This window comes from Sus scrofa, chromosome 1 (assembly GCF_054392235.1).
Source record: "Sus scrofa isolate SSC_HxYL_T2T_F1_AM1 chromosome 1, Sscrofa_HxYL_maternal_Yorkshire_Landrace_v2.0, whole genome shotgun sequence".
Classification (NCBI taxonomy): domain Eukaryota; kingdom Metazoa; phylum Chordata; class Mammalia; order Artiodactyla; family Suidae; genus Sus; species Sus scrofa.
Window position 1 is genome coordinate 196822948 of NC_139383.1, and position 20266 is coordinate 196843213.

Genomic DNA, 20266 nt, shown 5'->3' on the forward strand with positions numbered 1-20266 from the left:
AACTATAGTATTTGAAATAATACCTGTGACTTTGTCTTGAATGGAGAGAGAGAATGAATATTTTCATCACATTTCAGTTGCAGATATCTCAAAATATTGTTTAGGCCCATTAATACTTCAAAATTAAAGTTATTATTAGACTCAATGCTAGATCTTATTGTTTAAAGCATTAATAAAGGCACATATTACTATATCACAGCTTTAGGGTTTTTTTTTTTTATTTTGATAATCATATTTCAATAAAATTGGTTTCCTTTGTGGTTTTGTATATTTTAATGCATTCAAAAATATTATTCAGGAGCTCCCGTCGTGGCGCAGTAGTTAACGAATCCGACTAGGAACCATGAGGTTGCGGGTTCGGTCCCTGCCCTTGCTTAGTGGGTTGATGATCCAGCGTTGCCGTGAGCTGTGGTGTAGGTTGCAGACGCGGCTTGGATCCCGCATTGCTGTGGCTCTGGCGTAGGCCAGTGGCTACAGCTCCGATTAGACCCCTAGCCTGGGAACCTCCATATGCCGCAGGAGCGGCCCAAAGAAATAGCAAAAAGACAAAAAAAAAAAAAAAAAAAATATATATATATATATATATATATATTATTCAGAGATGTCTATAAGCATCACCAGACTGCCAAAGGAGTCCAATGCAGAGAAAGGGATTAGGGTCCCTACCCTAGAGGAAGATTCTGCTGCATTTAGAGTACACATAATTGGTAAATACCCTAGGCAGGAAAACACACTGAGCAGAGCCCAAGAGAAAGACTACTCTTTTAGTATCAGAAAAATGGTTAAGAGTATGGGCTGAATCTGAGAGTCCGGTTTCAAATCTGAACTCTGTCATCTCCTGGGGCTACAGCAATGGACATATCCTCCAAACTGTGTCTATGCCCTTATGTAAAGTATAGGCTGTGAAGTTTAAATGAAATTTTACATGTAAGTGATTAGCACAATGCCTGGTATGTAGTAAGCATTTAATAGATAAATAATATATATCATTATATATTATATAATTATCATAGTTATATTATTATTATTGTGATTATGATCCTTTGTGACTTTTCTGTCAATTCTGTTGAGACATGTTTATGTTTTTGTCTCAAAATATTCACCATTAAAAGTCTTCTGAAAAGACTGACAGTAAGAAATCCAGTTCAAGACAGACAAGTGGCCAAAAAGTACATGAAAAGATGCTCAACATCACTAATTATAGAGAAATGCAAATCAAAACTACAATGAGGTATCATGTCATACAGGGAGAATGGCCATCATCAAGTCTACAAATAATAAATGCTAGAAAGGGCATGGAGAAAAAGGAACCCTCCTACACTGCTGTGGGAATGTAAACTTGTGCAACCACTGTGGCGAACAGTGTGGAGGTACCTCGGAAAACTAATACAGAACTACCATATGATCCAGTAATCCCACTCCTGGGCATCTATCCAGAGAAAACCATAATTCAAAAAGATACATGTACCCCAATAGTTCACAGCACTATTTACAATAGCCAATACATGGAAGCAACCTAAAGGTCCATCAACAGAGGACTGGATAAAGAAGATGTGGTACACGTACACAATGGAATATTAGCCAAAAAAAAGAATGAAATAATGCCATTTGCAGCAACATGGATGAGCCTAGAAATTATCCTACTAAGCCAGACAGAGAAAGACAAATACCATATGAGATCACAAATATGTGGAATCTAATTTTTAAATGATACAAAACAACTTACACAACAGAAACAGGCTCAAAGATTTTGAAACCAATTTTATGGTTACCAAAGGGGAAACACAGCAGCGGGGGGAGGGATAAATTAGGGGGCTGGGATTGACAAATACACACTACTATATACAAAAATAGATAACAAAGATCTACTTATAGCACAGGATAATCTATTCAATACTGTGTAATAACCTATATGGGAAAAGAATCTAAAAAGGAATAGATACATGTATAACAGGTTTACTTTAATGTACACCTGAAACTAACACAACTTTGAGAGTCAACTATACTCCAGTAAAATTTGTTAAAAAAAAAAAAAAGAAAGAAATCCAGTTCAATTTAATTCAACCAATGTTTATTAGGCAACTACTGTATGTGTTGTGCTCTATACTGGGTGTTAAGATTGTAAGCTAGTTCAGGCTTGGCCCCCTGCCTTGTGTAGCTCATGGGTCTAGCTGGAAAGACAAACACATAAACAAACAATTATGATAACTTGTAATAGGGGCTAAACATCAGCACTAGCAAAGTGCTGTGAGAACCTGGTTAACAGAGGGATTAGCTAGCCAAGGAAGGGGCGGTGGAGCTGCAAGGCCTCACAGAGATGGTGATATTTGAGCTCTCTGGAAGGATGAGTAATGGCTTAGCAGGCAGAAAGAGTATGACATGAATCAAAGCAAAGTTGGAGAATTGCCAGGGAATGTCAGAACAAGAGTTTTACTAGAATGTAGGGTGCAGGGTGGGGAGTGAATTGAGATGAAGCTAAAATGGCATTTAACACCTGGGCTAAGCCAACTGTTATAGAAACTTGCTACTCAAAATATGGTCCCAGAATCAGCAGCAGCTGTATCACCTGAGAGATTATTAAAAATGCACATTCCTAGGCCTCACCCCCAGACCTACAAGATCAGAATCTGCATTAATGAAATCCCCAGGTGGTTTGTACACACATTAAAATGTGAAAAACACTGTTGCATATCTTAAATGTCAAGTTATGATGTGAAGCTTTTATCCCGTGGCCTATATTTGTCATAGATCTAGTTCCTAGAAAATAAGTCTAACAGCAACATGAACAGATTGAAAGGTGGGGAGCAGAAGGCCTAGATAAGAGATAAAAGTAAGGTCTCTGTCGAGGTGGAGAGAGTATAAAGCAGAGAGATAAATGCCCTCTGGCCTTGCCTGAAATTGCTTGTGTCATCATTACCCATAATCAATTTTTTTGTATTAAGCACCTGCCATATTCCAAGTCCTGGGCTAGGTACTGAAGAGATAAATATAAATTTAAAGTGAAATCCCCTGAAATTTTTATCTTACATAGTGAGATGACAGAGACACATGAAAAGTTAACAGCAACAACAAAAATGCGTGTGTGTATTTGTATGTGTTACATATACACTTATATAAATGGGATGCTGGTGAAAGTTAATGACCACCTCTCCAGAGTCCCACAGTACTCTAGGTTAAAATGACTACTAGTCATCTTCTCCAGGTGAAACTGGCAGCAACAAATCCTAGTTTCATGGCTGTCTTGACTAATTTGAAGAGACAGGAATGGGGGCTAAGAGCATCATCATATCAGCCATTAACTTGAGGGGAGGCAGTTTTTCCCTGACACTGCAATAACTTGCCCCATGTCCAGAATGTTTAAACACAGACAATATTTTGTATTTAGAGGAGCTATCTCTGTAAAAGATGAAATAAAAAGTTCTGCAATACAGTTTTTTCTCTCTCCATTAATATTACAATTAGGAGTTCCCACTGTGGCTCAGCAGGTAAGAACCTGACATAGTGTCTGTGAGGATGCAGGTTCGATCCCTGGCCTCCCTCAATGGGTTAAGGATCTGGCAGTGTTGAAAGCTGCAGTGTAAGTCGCAGACTCGGCTCGGATCCCACTTTGCTGTGGCTGTGGTGTAGGCAAGCAGCTGCATCTCCAATTTGACCCCAGCCCGGGAACTTCCATATGCAGCGGTTGAGGCCATTGAAAAAAAATAAAAGGTATTACAATTAGTTTTTTAGATGTTTACTATAAATTTTAATGACCTAACGAATTAGCAGCATTTAATACTAATAAGGATTAATTATTATTCCAAATACATTATTTTTTCCTTAAAATGCTCACCTGTTCATGTAAAATGAAAGTATTATCTGCAAGAAAACTCCCCATCTTTATCATTATTGCATCATAATGTACACCTGTGATCCTTTCTTTACTGTTGTAGGCAACAGAATGATATCTTGGGAGCATCTAACATTCCACCTGTTTTAAATTAGAAAAGTACCAGAATGAGGCTCACTGCAGCTCAGCCTGTGGAAACCATAACCACTCCTACCTGAGCCAGGAAGAATAGGAAAATAGGGGGATTTAGAGCTTAGCTACAAACTTAACTTCTAAATATCCTACCACCACCACCATCTCCACCACTATGCACACACACATCTCCTTTCTTTAGGAAAGGAACACTGACTCCATAGTGAACACACACACAAAAAAATAAAGACTTGGACATTAAATTAAGGAATGCAACAAACATACAATCCCACTTTGTTGCTAAAGATATGCACATGTGTGTAGAAAACCATTTTGACATTTGACATAAGCACTGAATTTCACCATTATGTAACAATGTGTTGGGAGCACCAGCTGTTGATAAGGTTCAGGAATATCACTGTAGATCACACCATGAGAAAAACTGGGGAATAATCTGGACACTTCCTCTCAAAAAGACCTGTGGAAGCTAGATATACTGTAGACAAAGGTTTCTAATGCCAACAGCATGTCTGGTTTTTAAGACATGTATATTCACTTTACTTTTCCTTACTAGGAATATTACTATACCATGAAAAATAAAACAAACCCAAAAAACCCTGGTACTATTTCTCTCACAATCAACTAATTTCTAAGTTAGCTAGCAGGTAGGACTTTGGTGTTTACCTGGCAGATAACTCACTACTTTCAGTACCACATTGCCTTCTGGTTTTAAATTTTATTTTTATTTTTTTGCCTTTTGTCTTTTTAGGGCCATACCTGCAGCATATGAAGGTTCCCAGGTTAGGGGTCTAATCGGAGCTGTAGCTGCCGGCCTACACCACAGCCACAGCAACATGGGATCCGAGCCGTGTCTGTGACCCACACCACAGCTTATGGCAATGCTGGATCCTTAACCCACTGAGCGAGGCCAGGGATCAAACCGACAACCTCATGGTTCCTAGTTGGGTTCGTTAACCACTAAGCCACAACAGGAACTCCTGGTTTTAAATTTTAAAAGACCACCACAGACATCAAACATGGCCAATATTTTACTAACTCAGTTCACTTCCAATGAATCAAGGACCTAACAATAGCCACTGAGGTTTAAATTAAGATCTAACAATAGTACTTGTTCCAATTAACTTTTTCTAAATAGAATGATGCCATCCACCATTCTGCTCCTGTCTCTATCCTTTCTGCCTGGGACCAGGGGAAATATCCGCCATCCTCTGGTTCTGACAAAGACAGAGGAGGAGAAAGGAGGTAAGGCTGTGGATAGATTGCCAAGTTTATGCCAGCTGTAAGGAGCAAAATATTAAAGCCACAGCAGTCTTTTTGAGAGCCCATTGATGCCAGGCACCACGAGAAGGAAATCTGCATTGGCAGGTTTTGTTATTATTTAACTTGACCCTGACAATACCTGCTGGGCTACCTATGCTTTCTGCCAAAGAAGTGTCAGATAGGGGAGGAAGTTTGCACACCTGGTGAATTCAACCTCACAATGCCATTTGGAAAGAGGAAAGAGAGAGAGAAAGGTAACTACAGAAAAGAACAGAGCCAAGAAATAGAAACTGGGGAGGAGGAGGAGAAGTAATAAAACAAACAATTTGGAGGAATTCTTGTGTGACATTTTTGAAGATCGTATTACACCACAGGGACAGTAATAATTAAGTATTATGGTAGCCCCACAGTGTGAGAATACACCATTCTGGATTTGAATTTTTGTACCTGGAACTCAAAAGGAAACTCTGCACCGGCCAGAGTTTGGCCGGTGTCTGTCTTGGATTTTGATGCCTTGTTTGGCTGGGCTGCTACTCTTTGGAGTTTCCAATATGTAATTAAACATTAAGTGGTCTCTTAATGGACTGTCTTTTCCAAAAAGGCCTTTCTTTACTTTACAATCAGTATGTCTGTAGAAAACACAGGTAATTGCCTTTGCCTATTTCAATGACACTGGCCATTTCTTTAACGGCCCTGTAAAGGAGTAGGTTTGATTGAGGCAATTGGAGGGGGTAAAGGAGCGGGTAGCTTCAAAGATGTTCAAGCCAAAGCCAAGCTTGTTAGCAACAACTGTCACACAACAAGGCCAGGACACAGGACACCATATGGAGCTTCAGCAGCCACAGGCCCTGAGACCCATGAATGTTCTCAGTGAGAAGCAGCTCAAGTGCTCCAGAGGCACTTGAGAATGGATTATCACAAACTTTCCCTCCAATCACTGGGACATCTGAATCCTACTCAAATGTGCTTTGAAAAAAAATGTGTTTTCATTCATAAGAGAGCTGACAAACATTAAACTTCTACTGTCACATTGCCATACAACTTTAAACACAACAGTGTTTCCCTTTTGACTCAGAAGTTTCTATCTCCTATAATGACTGCCCATCAGTGTGTTCCCCAAAAACACAAATATGAGCTCCATGGGAGCTGAAACTTTGTGTCCCAAACCCAGGAGAATGCCTGGTACAGAGAAGACCCTCAAATATTCACTGAATGAATAGATAATATCTTTATAATGGTCCTAGTTTTCCTAAATCCTAATGAAAACTTAAGTGGAAACTTAATTTTACATAAGTTTGACACCTGAAAACCCTTTTCTACAGGCATTCTAAAATCCATTTTTAATGTCTCTGAAACTAGAAAAACATTATGATTTTATTATTCATGTAATTGTTTGTAATGCAATTAATGTCTGCTGATTGGAGAAACTTAACGGCCGGCATGAGATGCTGCAATAGGCTTGCTTATTCTTTGAATCTCCTAAAGAGGTCAAAGCTGAAGTGTCTTCAAGGCAAATAATGATTCATTAAATAATTACACCTCCTGATGAAACCTATGAAACTATATGAACCTATAAAACTCTCTTTGGCAACAATAATATTAGTATCATAACTGTCAAAAAATTGAAAAATAAGGTTAGTGTTTAATAAGCATAGGATAGATGTATTGTAAGTGGAAACTCACACCTAACAGGTAATTTAGCAGTGAAACCAGCCCTCCACTAATGCTGGACAGTTCCTGAGACCTAAGTCCAAGAATTCTTCCTTCTCTAGCTTTAAATGTTCCAAACTGAATACTGTGCCACTTTCCTGGAAAAACTTTTCCATAGCTTGTGGGAGATCATCACTGACAGATTTCTTGTTTCCATCTCTTTACTCCAAACTAGTACCTTGGACACCCCTGGACTATTCTTCTGCCCGGCTGATAAGTGATGCCTTTTCAGGCACTGCCAGGTGGTTGTCAGGTCTTTGCTCCATTGCACAAAGGCCTTGCTTCCCTATCCATTCCCTCGGAGACACATTCTGGTTTTGCAACCTTGCACAGACCTCTGTGCTTTAGTATTATGGAAGCTAATGACTAAAATTTCACTCTTTGTAGGAATTCCCTGTGGCGCAGCGGAAACAGATCCCACTGGGAACCATGAAGTTGCTGCAGGTTCCATCCCTGGCCTCACTCAGTGTGTTAAGGATCCAGCATTGCCGTGAGCTATGGTGTAGGTCACAGACTCGACTCAGATCCTGAGTTGCTGTGGCTGTGGCATCAGCCAGCGGCTACAGATCCAATTAGACCCCTAGCCTGGGAACCTCCATGTGCCTTGGGTGTGGCCCTAAAAAGACCAAAAAAAAAAAAAAAAATTCACTCTTTACAAACATCGTCCATTTTGCCTATTTAGGATTTCTTGAGCTATCAGCCCCTCTAGCCACTTACTCGTTTTCCCTGTAATTCCTTAGAGAGTTGAATTGCCATCTTCAGTAAATTCATTTGAACAAATTCATTACCCTGTTCTCTTCTCCTTCTGCCATCACCCATACTAGTCGATTTGCATAAAACCTTTTTATTTCCAATTATTCTCTTTTTTCTTTTTTTAAACCAAGAGCCCAATTTATAAGGTCTTTATTACTAAATTACTTTACCTCACTCTTGGTAAATGCCAATGTTTGGGAGGGGAGTGTAAAAAGATTTGGCAGCACTGTTTGAGCCACATTTAACAAGAAATTAAAACAAGGTTTTGGAGTTCCTGTCGTGGCTCAGTGGCTAACAAATCCGGCTAAGAACCGTGAGGTTGTGGGTTCAATCCCTGGCCTCGCTCAGTGGGTTAAGGATCTGGTGTTGCCTTGAGCTGTGGTGTATGTCGAAAACTCGGCTTGGATCCTGCATTGCTCTGGCTCTGGCGTAGACTGGTGGCTACAGCTCTGATTCGACCTTAAGCCTGGGAACCTCCATATGCCTCGGGTGCGGCCCTAGAAAAAGACAAAAAATAAAAGTAAAAAAATAAATAAAACCAAGTTTTGACAAATGTTTTTAGAGATGGAAAGGGAACAATAAATATCATCCACGGAATGAACTAACCTACATTATGTGGAAATAAAGATGCCAGTATAATTCCTAACTAAAATGAGAGCAGGCTGGTGTTGCTGTAATAGATAATTTTTTCTTTTTGTCTTTTTGCCCTTTCTAGGGCTGCTCCTGCAGCATATGGAGGTTTCCAGGCTAGCGGTCAAATTGGAGCTGTTGCTGCCAGCCTATGCCAGAGCCACAGCAACGCAGGATCCAAGCTGCGTCTGCAACCTACACCACAGCTCATAGCAACGCCGGGTCGTTAACCCACTGAGCAAGGGCAGGGACTGAACCCGCAACCTCATGGTTCCTAGTCGGATTCGTTAACCACTGTGCCATGATGGGAACTCCAATAAATATTTTAACTCATATGGAGAGGACTAGAGGTATGATTTAAAGATAGTAGGGTGGTTTGTTTTGTTATACCTTGACCCCCTGGTCAAATTTGTCTTTGCTCTTCCTTCTTTCCAAACATATTTGTAGATTTCAAAATTTTTATGGTTTCTACAACTGTTGAACAAAAAATCACAGACTCTGTGACAAAGGCAACACAATACAAAGTGAATTTAACCATGCAGTTATGCAACATAGTTTGACACATATTATACAATATTATATAATCACTCTTCTTGCATTCTTTCTATTATATCTATGTTCCTGTTCTCTTAATAGAATAAGCACAATCAACATGAGCTCATCAAGGCTTCTGACTCTGACTCAGATTTGCTGGCCAGTGGCTGATTACAATGACAATAATGGTGATAATAATAACAGAGAACATGGATTGAGCACTTATTAAGCAAAGTGCTTTAATACCCAAAAGAATTGGGGAAATAAAAGCTATTATTTTTCCTATTTTACAGACGAGACACTAAGGCAAAGAGGGGGTAAATAACCTTCATAAGGACATTTTCCACAAACATCATTATAGAAAAGCTAGGATTCAAACCCAAACAATCCAGCTCAAAAGCCTGAATGCTTTACTGCTATCCTTAACTACTCCCCTAGTGAATCTAGAGGGTAATTTCTCAAATAATGAAAAGCATGTACTGACTTACATATTCTAAGGTACCTGGAAGTTACAGCTCCTTATTAAATAACGTGAGGATTTCTACAATGCTCTCTAGGTGAGCTAAAGATATAGGGGGAAAAAAAAACCACAACACAATTTGTAAAAGAAATTAGAGTAAAATTAATCAACAATCAGGAAAAGCTCAAAATATTCAGAAAAGATAAGCAGAATAAACACAAACTGCATGTCTACAAGGAAAGCTACGATGTCCTTGGCACCAAATCCACCCGCATTATCAATGAACAACACAAATTTAAAACTTCAAGACCTACGACAAAAACTTACCTCCGAAAGTAGTAAATTTGAGTTCCTGTCATGGCTCAGTGGTAACAAACCAAACTAGTATCCATGAGGACACAGGTTTGATCCCTGGCCTCAACTCAGTGCGTTAAGGATCCAGCATTGCCGTGAGCTGTAGTGTAGGCTGTCAGCTGTAGCTCCAATTTGACCCCTAGCCTGGGAGATATTCCATATGCCTCAGGTATGGCCCTAAAAGGACCAAAAAAAAAAAAAAAAAAAAAAAAGAAAAGAAAAGAAAGAAGAAGAAGAAAGAAAGAAGTAGTAAATTTACCAGTTTGGATAGGTCTTTGAAAAGCTAAGTAAATCACCTGCTCCTGTGCTCTGTTTATTGGTTTAAGACACAAGCAAATTATTTCAATATGGGGTGGAGATGATCCCATCTTCACCATCATCATTTTGCAGAAGTGGCAGCACTAACCAGGAGAACAAAGACCTAGACCCTTTTCCTTAAAGGTTCTGGACTCTATCCAGACCCTCTCACAGAGCAGACAGATACCAAAGAAAGATAGTCCTGAAAATGTAATCCCCTACAAATACTCTAAACATGAGAGTGTGCCTCTTGTCTGACCAGGCAAATGTTGTGACTCTCTTTATGCTTTCTGAACATTATATCAGCAAGATGTGGAGCCAAGGGCAATATTAAGCAGTAACAAGACTTCATTGTTTATCCCATGTCCTATTTCCCCACAATCACTTAGACAATTGCCCAACATTACAAAATGCACCATTTTATCAATCAGTGACTTTTTATCATCAGGGGTGTCTCTTTACCAATTGTATACAATGCACCCATCCTGTGATTAGTAATTATAGCTTAGGTTTATTTTGTGTATCACTTTGGGGAGAAGATACCAAACAATGGAGTAGGTATCTCCAAATACCAGTTAATTAAAAAGGTAGGGCAGCAAACAAATAGTCTAGGAATGAAGTTATGGAACAACATAGGGAGATGTTTCTGTGACATTGCTTGCTGACAAGTGAAGTTATGCATAAGTGAAGTTGATCTTTGATCCTGTCCAAAGGAACTTTTTGCTAAAAATACCTAAAACAATTTGGTTTTATCATCAATGACCCATTTCCAACATGCGGACCTTAAACATATTATTAAAATAGCTGCAGTATTTTTGGAAACTCTCCAATTTTTTAAATCTGTCAATTCTCTAGAGCCACCTAGCAAAATGAAATAGAATCTTTACAACCAGGCTATTGGAGAAGCAGAGGCAGGTTTCTATGACTTCAGGCTAGAGCTGAGTAACCTGGGATATGAGGCTAAAACCCTTACTTCTACATATTTGAAAAACAGGAGGAGGAGGAGTTCCCCTGCAGGTCACTTATCCTTATTTCCCTCTGGGCATCAACACACAGGACAGATTTTGTTTTTCAGGACACCCATTTCCGTTACTCTCCAATCTCCCTGACTTTCTGCTATCCCTTCCAGCCCTGAACTGATACCAAATGAATATAAGGAGATCTGTACTAACCTTAGAGATGGCAAAATAAAAGCCCTTTTCAAAACAATAAAACCAATTCTAGATAGAACTTTGCCTTTTATTTATTTTCCCTCTATTGTTTGGCAAAAATATTCATTTCCAGAGGCTTTTTCTAGTCATGGTTACAGTGATGTTGTTCAAAGTTTATTGGGTAGGGAACACACACTTTTCAAGCTTTCTAATTTTTATTGGATTCTAAGCTCCCACATCTTGGCCATCAGGCATTTTCCTTGATAAAGCCCTCCTACCTTTGAGTCCAACAAAGACCAAAGACTTGGATATGAATTTTTTAAAGTAACCACTGGAGAAGAGGCTTCAATTGTATTGGCCCAACTGGCAATCTGTGGAAGGCCACACGAATTGCTCAGAGATAACGCCCTGCCTTTCACCTTGCGGTCACCAGTTTGAGTCAAGCGGAGATTAACAGTGTCCAAGGGTTGTTATCATCTGGTGATGGCTTGGGAGCTGATATGAAATAAATTGCTAGTATCTTGCGTCTACTTGCCTGAGGTCACCCAGTTCAGGCTATTTGAGGAACCAGATCCAAATCTTAGCTGCAATGGTTACTCTAAATGGAAGCCTCTGTGCAAAGATCAAATGCTAAATAAACCGTAGATTATACTTCTTCTTGCATTAATAGAAGATATCCTCTCAGACAAGGCTGGAAGTAAGCTGGTGAGTTGTGAGCAAGGGGGAATGGGCAAGGTCTGCTATTCAAGACCAAAGGCCTAAGTATTTAATTTTAGTTCTATCCTGGGTTCCCTACAGGTGATTATACTATGTGATCTTGAATTTCTCTCCTGGATGGGATAGTCATACCCTCTTTCTGATTCAGTCAGAAGGTCCCACCTCCCTTATGTATTGTTTTGTCCACCTTTGACAGTCATCAAACTTTAAGGAAGATGAAAAACTTTTCAACAGAAAAATTTGGGAACCTAGGCATGATTGGTAAGTGCACACACATTTAAGTATGCGCAGACAGAAAAGAAAAGAACCAATTCACATTAAATTTTCTGAAATGTTTAATTAGGGCCAGAGATTATTTTGTTACTATTTTGGTGATTATTGATTGTTTTGTTTTGATTAAAGAGGCCTTTGGATATCAATCATTAAAATATTTGCTTAAAATTTGTACTTGAGGAATTCCCGTCGTGGCACAGTGGTTAACGAATCCGACTAGGAACCATGAGGTTGCGGGTTCGGTCCCTGCCCTTGCTCAGTGGGTTAACGATCCGGCGTTGCTGTGAGCTGTGGTGTACGTTGCAGACGCGGCTCGGATCCTGTGTTGCTGTGGCTCTGGCGTAGGCTGGTGGCTACAGCTCCGATTCGACCCCTAGCTTGGGAACCACCATATGCCGCGGGAGCGGCCCAAGAAATAGCAAAAAGACAAAAAAAAAAAAAAAAAAAATTTTTCTACTTGACATTTCAAGCACAGATGCTATTAAAATAAATCTTGTCTACTTCATTTATTAATTTAGTGTGCTATACATAAACAGACTCATGGACAATAATTCAAATTAGGCCTAACTAGGTAGAATTTAGAACTAAAAGGAACTTTTAAGATTATTTTGTTTCTTTTTGTTTGTTTGTCTTTTTAGGGCCATAGCCACGCATATGGAGGTTCCCAGGCTAGGGGTTCTAATCAGAGCAGTAGCCTCTGGCCTACTCCACAGCAGTACCAGATCCAAGCCGTGTCTGCAACCTACACCACAGCTCTCAGCAATACTGGATCTTTAACCAACTGAGCAAGGCCAGGGATGGAACCTGAAACCTCATGGTTCCTAGTTGGATTCGTTTCCACTGCAACACGGGAACTCCAAGATTATTTTGTTTAAAGAAAATTCAGGGTTTCTAAAAGTTAAGAGTAAATTTAAATTTTATAGGGCTGCCATCTTGTCCAACTGTTACCAAGAACTTTATTCACAACCTATGCATCATAAAAACCAATGGCTCTTAATTGGGGTAGTTACAGCCCCTTTTGTGAACTGGATGAAAGCGATGGATCTTCTGCCCAGAAAAAATACACTTAACCCACAAATGAAAAATATTTTCATACAATAAAAATAAATATTTTTAAAAAACAAAAATCTTTTCATACAATTGAGAAAATTCATTCATCCTCTAAAAATCTACCCAAGGACAACCACCCCCAAAAGGATACTTGAACTACAAGTTGAAAATTTCTGAAAAAGATAACAGCTCAGGCAGTAAGAACACATACTCCACATCTTTATCAATACATATGAAGAAAAGAAAAAAGGAGAGAAAGCAATGTGCCCTTTTAAAATGGGCACAAATCAAATTACTGGTTTAAGCAACCCAACTATCTATTCTTAAGAAGTGAGTACATGTTTGTACAAAGTTTTCCACTTCTCCATCTCAAAATCAGAGGGCCTTAGAGTATGATCAACTTTAAGACTATGAGTTCCCCTTGTGGCTCAGCAGAAACCAATCAGATTAGTATCCATGAGGATGCGTGTTCAATTCCTGGCCTCATTCAGTGGGTGGGGGATCCCCTGCGGCCCTCAGCTGTGGTTTAAATCCAAGGTGCCCTTGGGATCTCATATGGCTGTGGCATAGGCTATAGTTCCCATTCGACCCCTAGCCTGGAAACTTTCATTTGCCTCTGGTCTGGCCCTAAAAAAACCAAACATAAAGACCAAACAGGCTATGATTTTGTTAAAGGACAATTAACAAATAGACTGAGTTCTTGTTAGCCTTCTAAAGCTTCAAGTGACCAACTCAGACTAAAATTAGAATCAACTTAATCAGCAAGAGCCACTGAAAAATGAATTTCAATTAGAGACCTGGATCAATTTAGAATTCAAGAATTATTGTGAATTTTCTTTCCAAAATTACCTAATTTAATTTTAGACATATTGTCTACATGTTAGACACACACACACATATATATAATTGCCCAAAATATCTGCTTCCTATAAAAAAAAACAACCCGTACCTTTCCCACAGCAGTAAGAATGGCTAAAAATTTCCAACCCAATATGACAAAATAGTTATTAAATTTGTTTAAATTAGTAGCCAAGAAGGACTCGGGGGAAAGCTTTACACGCGCACTCTTAGTGCCCCAAACTTTAACTCAAAATTCATTTTAGGCGACTTCGTTAGCCAGTCGTCAAAACGTACGCAGGCACGGAGCGGTCCCGCAGCTCCACGCGCCCGCAGGCAAAGCCTGGAGTTGAAACCGGAAGCCGCTACAGGCCGGCCGCCCAAGCCCTCTGGGCCCGGGTGGGTACACTTCCGCGAGAACCCCGGGACTGTGCCGTCTATGCCTAGAGGGCCTGGCACACTCAGTTCCGGAGTCCTAGTCCAACTTCCGCGCGGGAGACAGGGGTTACTCCAGGTCGCGGAGAAGCGTTTCAGTTCCCGCGTCTTGTGGAAGGAAGTTTGGACTTCGGAGCCGGCCGGGCTTGGGGCTGCGGTCTGGGCATGCGGCGAGAAGAGCGCCCACCTTGCCTTTGACCGAAGGGAATCGTTGCTTCCTGGCGTTGTTACACTCACACCCCCATCAGATCCTCGTAAAGTCCATGGATGCTGTTGAAGGAAGAGAAGCATGCGGACCTCAGGCTCCCGGGCCTTCCCCCACTTCCACGAGGAGGCATAGTGACCTGTGGACCCAGTCTCGCCTCTGCCAGGTGGGCGAGACCCACAGTCTGCTGCGCAACACAGGGACTGGCGGCCGCGCCACGTACAACCCAAAGCTTGGTGAGGAGCGCTGTGGTTTTGAGGCCCGCTTCCGGGGCTCATGCCCGTAGGCAACATGGGTTAGGGATCATGATCTCGATGTCCCACGCAGCTGGTCGGTAAGCTGCCTCGCAGCCACTCTAGTAGCTCCCGGCCGCCCCTGGTACTCTTTGGACTCCCCCGAGACTCCGCGCGGATAGTGGAGGCCCCTAGGGCGATGTCTTTGTGTAATTTGCAGACTCCGAAGGCCCAGCTATCAGAGTCTTCTGCTTAGTTTGCTGAGTGAAAGGTGAGGGTGGGAACACGGCGCCCTTGCCACATTTTTCAGTGAAACCCGGGAACCCACTCCCTTCTTGGAGCTGCAACAACGGCTAGGGAGTCCTTAGCGCCGTCGACTGCAAGCAATCTGGCCAAAAGCCTTCCCCACGCTTAGCAGGAGAGGCCCGCGAGCGTTCCGGACGTGACAGGCCTTGTCAGGGCACGCCAAGCAGCCTCTTACGCGGCTGTGCTCTGAGGCGGCCTGAGGCCGAGAGGCGCGAGAGTCCCGCTGGGAAGCCTCAGACGTAGGGCAAACGGACATTCCAGGTGGGGGCCTCGATCTGCCCTTGCCACCGCCTTTCGGACATCGCTCCATTGAAAGCAGAGAGGGGAGGGGCAGTGGCCGGCGGCCCACCCCTCTTACGTATGGAGGGGACTCTACGCTTACAGGCAAGTTTTCCCCTCCCCTTTCCAGAACACTATGCAAGAGTTAAATCCGGTTAAATGAAGTACACACAACTCTCCCACTCAGCTGTTGGGAAGAACGCCTCTTAAGAGCATCGCAGCTAAAAAGAGGTTTGGCTGTAAGCTGATAATCAGCTGGCTGTGGTCGGACACCCACCCCAGAACCTCGCTGCTCAAGGGCCATGTTATCACACACAACGTCCATTAGGCCCCTGTAATCCGCTATCAACGCATTTTAGAGCCATTTGAATGTTAAGGCGATTTTTATTAATGGCCCATGAGTCTAAAATGTGACTATTGGTTCTAGGAACAGATTTTAACAACTGGAGGCTGCTATGGGTGATTTTCATGTTTCGTGTAGCAAAAAGCCTCTAGAGATTCCAGTTAGGAGATTGGAGGAAGGGACTAAGGGAGAGGCTTCACCCAAAAGCTGTCTCTAAGGCACTTTCTGGCCTTTACCTCGTGAACTTGGGTTGGAGGGTGAGCAGACCTGCAGGATGCAGTATCTGCTGCTCCTGTGGCATTTGCTGGTCCCATCATGGGCAGTCCAAGGGGGCGGGGGGAGAAAAAGACAATCACATAATTGCTAGAAACTGGCATCTTATTTCTGAAGAAGTCCTCTGCTGGAAATGTCTTCCAGTGATGTCAAGTAGACTAAGAAACCTTTCATTCAAAAGTCCCCTTTCCCACATCTGAAGTAGGCAAACTAAGGCGAGGACTCTGAAGAGAGTGACAGAGGATTCCATCTGATTTTTGAACAGCTTTTTTTCCACTGTGGTGCCGAAACAGAAGTCAATTCAAACTTTGGCCACTAATCATTATATTTGCTATAGGAATCTTCTCCCCCCCTTTGTTGTTGTCTCTAACCCCCTTCCCAATACCTTGTTTCCTTACACTAAGAACTGAAGGTAAAGGATGGGGGAGATTAAGGAATAAAAGTGAGTCATAGACCTCATGCTGTTCGACTTTCCCTCTAGGAGAAAAACAAAATTCGAAGCTGACCCTCCCCCTAGTGATAGCCTGCCCTCTCTGGCACCTGCAGTTATCTTTGGCCAAATGGGTTGGACTTGGTAGGGCTCCTTTATTTGAATTTGCTTATTGTTTGTTTGCAGTAGACAGCGGGTTGGTGTTTATATATAAAACACACTGCTTGCAAGAAAGGAAGTCTGACTGATTCTCTTTAGAACTAGGGGTGCCTCCCTTGCTTGTGAGAATTGCTGCATAGTAGAAGGCCTTTCAAACACATGCCTGCTTACTTCTCTCCAGCCACTTCTACATACAGAGGCTTCCTCCAGCTCCTGTGTTGGGTTCCGTTTCCTTCAAACTGCCCCTACCAGAAAAACTGCCCTTTACAGTATCTAAATTTCGTTTTAATCAGGTTAGAACCGAAAACCCACTTATTATTTTAAAGTCTCATGTTGCTATTAACAGGCAGTTGGGAAGAGATGCTCCAAGCAATCCTATACAATGTGTCTCAATACACAGGAGCACTACGGTTTCACATGTAGTGTTAATTCTGCCCGAGACAAATCCCATAATCTGTGCAGTTTCAGAGCCTAATACGGAAAAACATCGGGGTGGGTTTTGTTTGGGGTTTTGCTCTCTCCATCCCAAGGGAAAGTCCCAGAGGCTCCCCGTCTTTTGTATCATGCTAACCCAAGGGCGGAAATGGTGAGACTAGGGGGAGTCAGGTTTTATCAGGGCACGCTGTGCTTACAGGGCTCTGGCCGTTGAGAAGAGAAAAAGAGGTGTTTAGGGCACGGGTCACAGATCTGGGCGTACAGATGCGTGACTGGGGCGTGGACCCTGTTGCGGTAGGAGGGGGAGAGAGATAGCTGTTACTGTGTCAGAGTTTTGAATGCGTGACTGGGGCGTGGACCCTGTTGCGGTAGGAGGGGGAGAGAGATAGCTGTTACTGTGTCAGAGTTTTGAATGAAGGCGTGAAGCAGGCCGAGGTTATTGCTGAACTCTACCCTACATCTTCGCATTTTGGTTGTTTTCTGCGACGTCAGCTTCCATTTGTGTGGGATGCGCCTATCTCCCGCCCGACTCCTTTGTGTTTCTCTTTGGCATGATTAAAACACGTCTCCATGTGCAGTAAACCACCACCTCACACTGGTTTTGGGTTACAACTTTGTCCCAGTAAGAAGAGCGGGTTTTCACCGGGTGTTAGATGCGGGTTCAAACATGTGGTAAGTGCGCCGGGGCTCGCCCCCCCTCCTCCCCGAGCGCCCGCTTCTAGTTAAGCGGAGGCGGGCGCAGGGCTGCGGCCCTGCCCTGCAGGTAACCGGCACAGCTGCCGGGCGCCTTCCGCGACGCCAAAGGCCCCGGCTTCCCCATTCCAGAACCGGCCTCCGGCCTTCAGGGCGATTGAATGCTGAGCCCAGTCCAAATAGGAAAAGGCAGGGCACTCGGTTTAAAGACGACATCTTGAGGCGTCGGAAAAAGGGCTGAGCCAAGGGCAACAGAGTCCCACAGTCTCCCCCGTGAGAGCTCAGCTCAGAGCCGAGCACACCCAGGGAAGGCGGGACTCCGAGCGCCACTCCCCCAGACTCACTTGCCGAAGCCCCTGGCTTTCCTGGAGGAGCCCTGGGCCCAAGACGGGCCCAGCTGGACCCCATGTCGGCGCCACGTCTGCGCTGGACGCGGGAGGCCAAAGGCGCTGCGGGAGTCCCCGCTGTGGCGGCGGCCTGGCCCTTCGCCGCCAGTGGGAGACCCAACCGTCCGCGGCGCATTGTTCCTGGGCGCGAGGAAGGCAGGAGGGCGCCAGGCCCGCTTTCGCCTCCCCTGGCCCCTCTCCCTGCCCGGCAGACCGAGCTCGCCGTCCTCGCCTTCGGTCTCGGCTTCCGTTCCTTCTGGCTCAGCGTGTTCGCCCCCGGCAGGACACGCTGAGGTCATTCTGCCGCGGGCGCCGAGGCCACGGCAGACCGGGAAGCCTGACCGCAGGACTCGAGGAGGCCGCACTCCGCCCTACGCTGACCTCGCGCCCGCCCTCCCGCGGCCTGTAGCGACCGAGCCTGCAAGGGAGGCAGGAGGACCAGGCCGTGGGATGGGCTGCGGCTGGGCCGAGGTTTCAACCAGAGGGGAAGCCGGAGGACGAGCGCCTCGAGGCCGCCCCGGCCCAGCCCGCAGGGCCCAGTGGGATGCAGAGGGCGGCGCCAGCCTGGAGAGCCACTTGGGCCTCGGCCGCAGATCGGGCTCCCAAGGTAAAGACGGGAGTGCTTTTCCTGGCTACTCCTGGCTGGACAGAGGTTTAGAAAACACAGCTCTGAAAGATCGGCGCGGAGCACAAGCCGCTCCTGGGCCGTCTTGCCCGCACCTGGCGCAAAGTCCTCGCAGTCCCTCCCCGGGCCTCCCGGGCGGAGGACGAGGACAGCCACGCGAAAGGTGGGACTAGAGGGAAGCGGAGTTGAGGAAACTGACCATTATCTAAAACGCGGAGGTTTCGCAGGCCGGAACTTAATTGACTTGATTGGATTTCTCTTATCTATGAAAGGACAAAACACACCCAAGGTGAAATACAAAGGGCCCAGAATCTTTGAGGGAAAGATAAAGGTTTGGGACAACAGATATTTGTAAAGCAAACTACCCCGCCCTCACCTGCGCCCCTCAAAACGAAGATTACATCAACGTTCAAGTCTTTGTTGATCGCCAACAGGCAGATGAAGTAGCTGCCTGACGCCTTTGGTGGGTGGCGTCATTTCAGTACCAAGCTCCGTACTTACTGAGTTTAGCTTTTTGAAGCCGGATCCCGGCTAAGCGCGGTGACCACAACCCTCTGGCGAGTGAACCTAGGCTAGGTCCCTGCCTCCCTTTCCCTCTTTTGCCAGCGGTCGGGGGAATTCATTTCTACTTCACCATCAATTCAAAGGGGTTTAACTCTGTGGTCTCTTAAACGAAGTTGTGCAAAGGTAATGGAAAAATTAGTTTCAGAGTGGCCTCGGCGCCTTTTTCTGACGTTTTCCTTTTTTTATTAAAGTACAGGAAGAGAAACCTGACAGCGTTATTTGCTAAGTAGTTTGTTGTATTGCTTTTAAAGAAAAGGTGATCTTTCCTGACCCTTTGTGGGGCATCCTGAACACTGAAGGCAGTGTGAGAAAGTATTTTCGATCCCCTTTACTGTTGCAAGAGAAAAGCTGGGAGAATAAGACCCAGTATATCTGGACAACTATAAAGCAAAAATTTTCTCTCGAGCCCCAATTTCACCCCAGGGGAAATGCAGTATGGTGCTTTTTCAGTAGGCCCCGAAAAATCTTGCCATCAAGTTTAACCTCAATTATTGGGTGTAAACTTTTCTATTTCCTTTAGCAGCAAAACAAAAACAATTATTAGACAAGAGCAGGTGGGTTAAAGAGCGCATGAGCAGCCAGGGATGGGAAAATTAGCCAGAAAACAAAATGGTTGCAGCTGCTAGCATTCATTTAAAAAGTTACAATCAAGAGTCACTTAGTTTTGGTCAAACTTATTAGGGCATAAGGAGTGTAAAATGAGATTAAATAATTGCTTTTACCTGAGGAGCACCGTAATCATTGGCCCATTTGTCTTTTTGGTGATTGGTTTAAATTTGTACATAGGTACAAATAAGGATCTTTTTTTCTCCTCAGCACTTAAAAAAAAAAAAACTAACCAGGGTGCCTTATGTTCAACTACTGAAATTACAGGTTTTAAAACTTTTCTGAA

At 43.5% G+C, this 20266-nt stretch overlaps 1 protein-coding gene and 1 long non-coding RNA gene across 9 annotated transcripts in view; one reads left to right on the top strand and one right to left on the bottom strand.

The window, feature by feature from the left end:
- Window positions 1-14174: 14174 nt before the first annotated feature.
- On the bottom strand, window positions 14175-18461 carry LOC146406942 (uncharacterized). Its single transcript, XM_084982021.1, has 2 exons — window positions 17466-18461; window positions 14175-17392 (listed from the first exon to the last, which is right to left on the bottom strand). The coding sequence occupies exon 1, from the start codon at window positions 18319-18321 to the stop codon at window positions 17746-17748; it is 576 nt and encodes a 191-aa protein (XP_084838147.1). The 5' UTR covers window positions 18322-18461; the 3' UTR covers window positions 14175-17392; window positions 17466-17745.
- Window positions 14354-20266, top strand: part of LOC102161687 (uncharacterized) — a 308192-nt gene continuing 302279 nt past the window's right edge. For 5 of the 8 annotated variants that reach the window (XR_014819669.1, XR_014819665.1, XR_014819672.1 and 2 more), the window contains exon 1: window positions 14360-15571. This is a non-coding gene — a long non-coding RNA (uncharacterized LOC102161687). Of the gene's footprint in view, window positions 15572-20266 lie in introns of all 8 variants that reach the window. The other 3 variants (XR_014819659.1, XR_014819663.1, XR_014819666.1) reach the window with 3 other exon arrangements.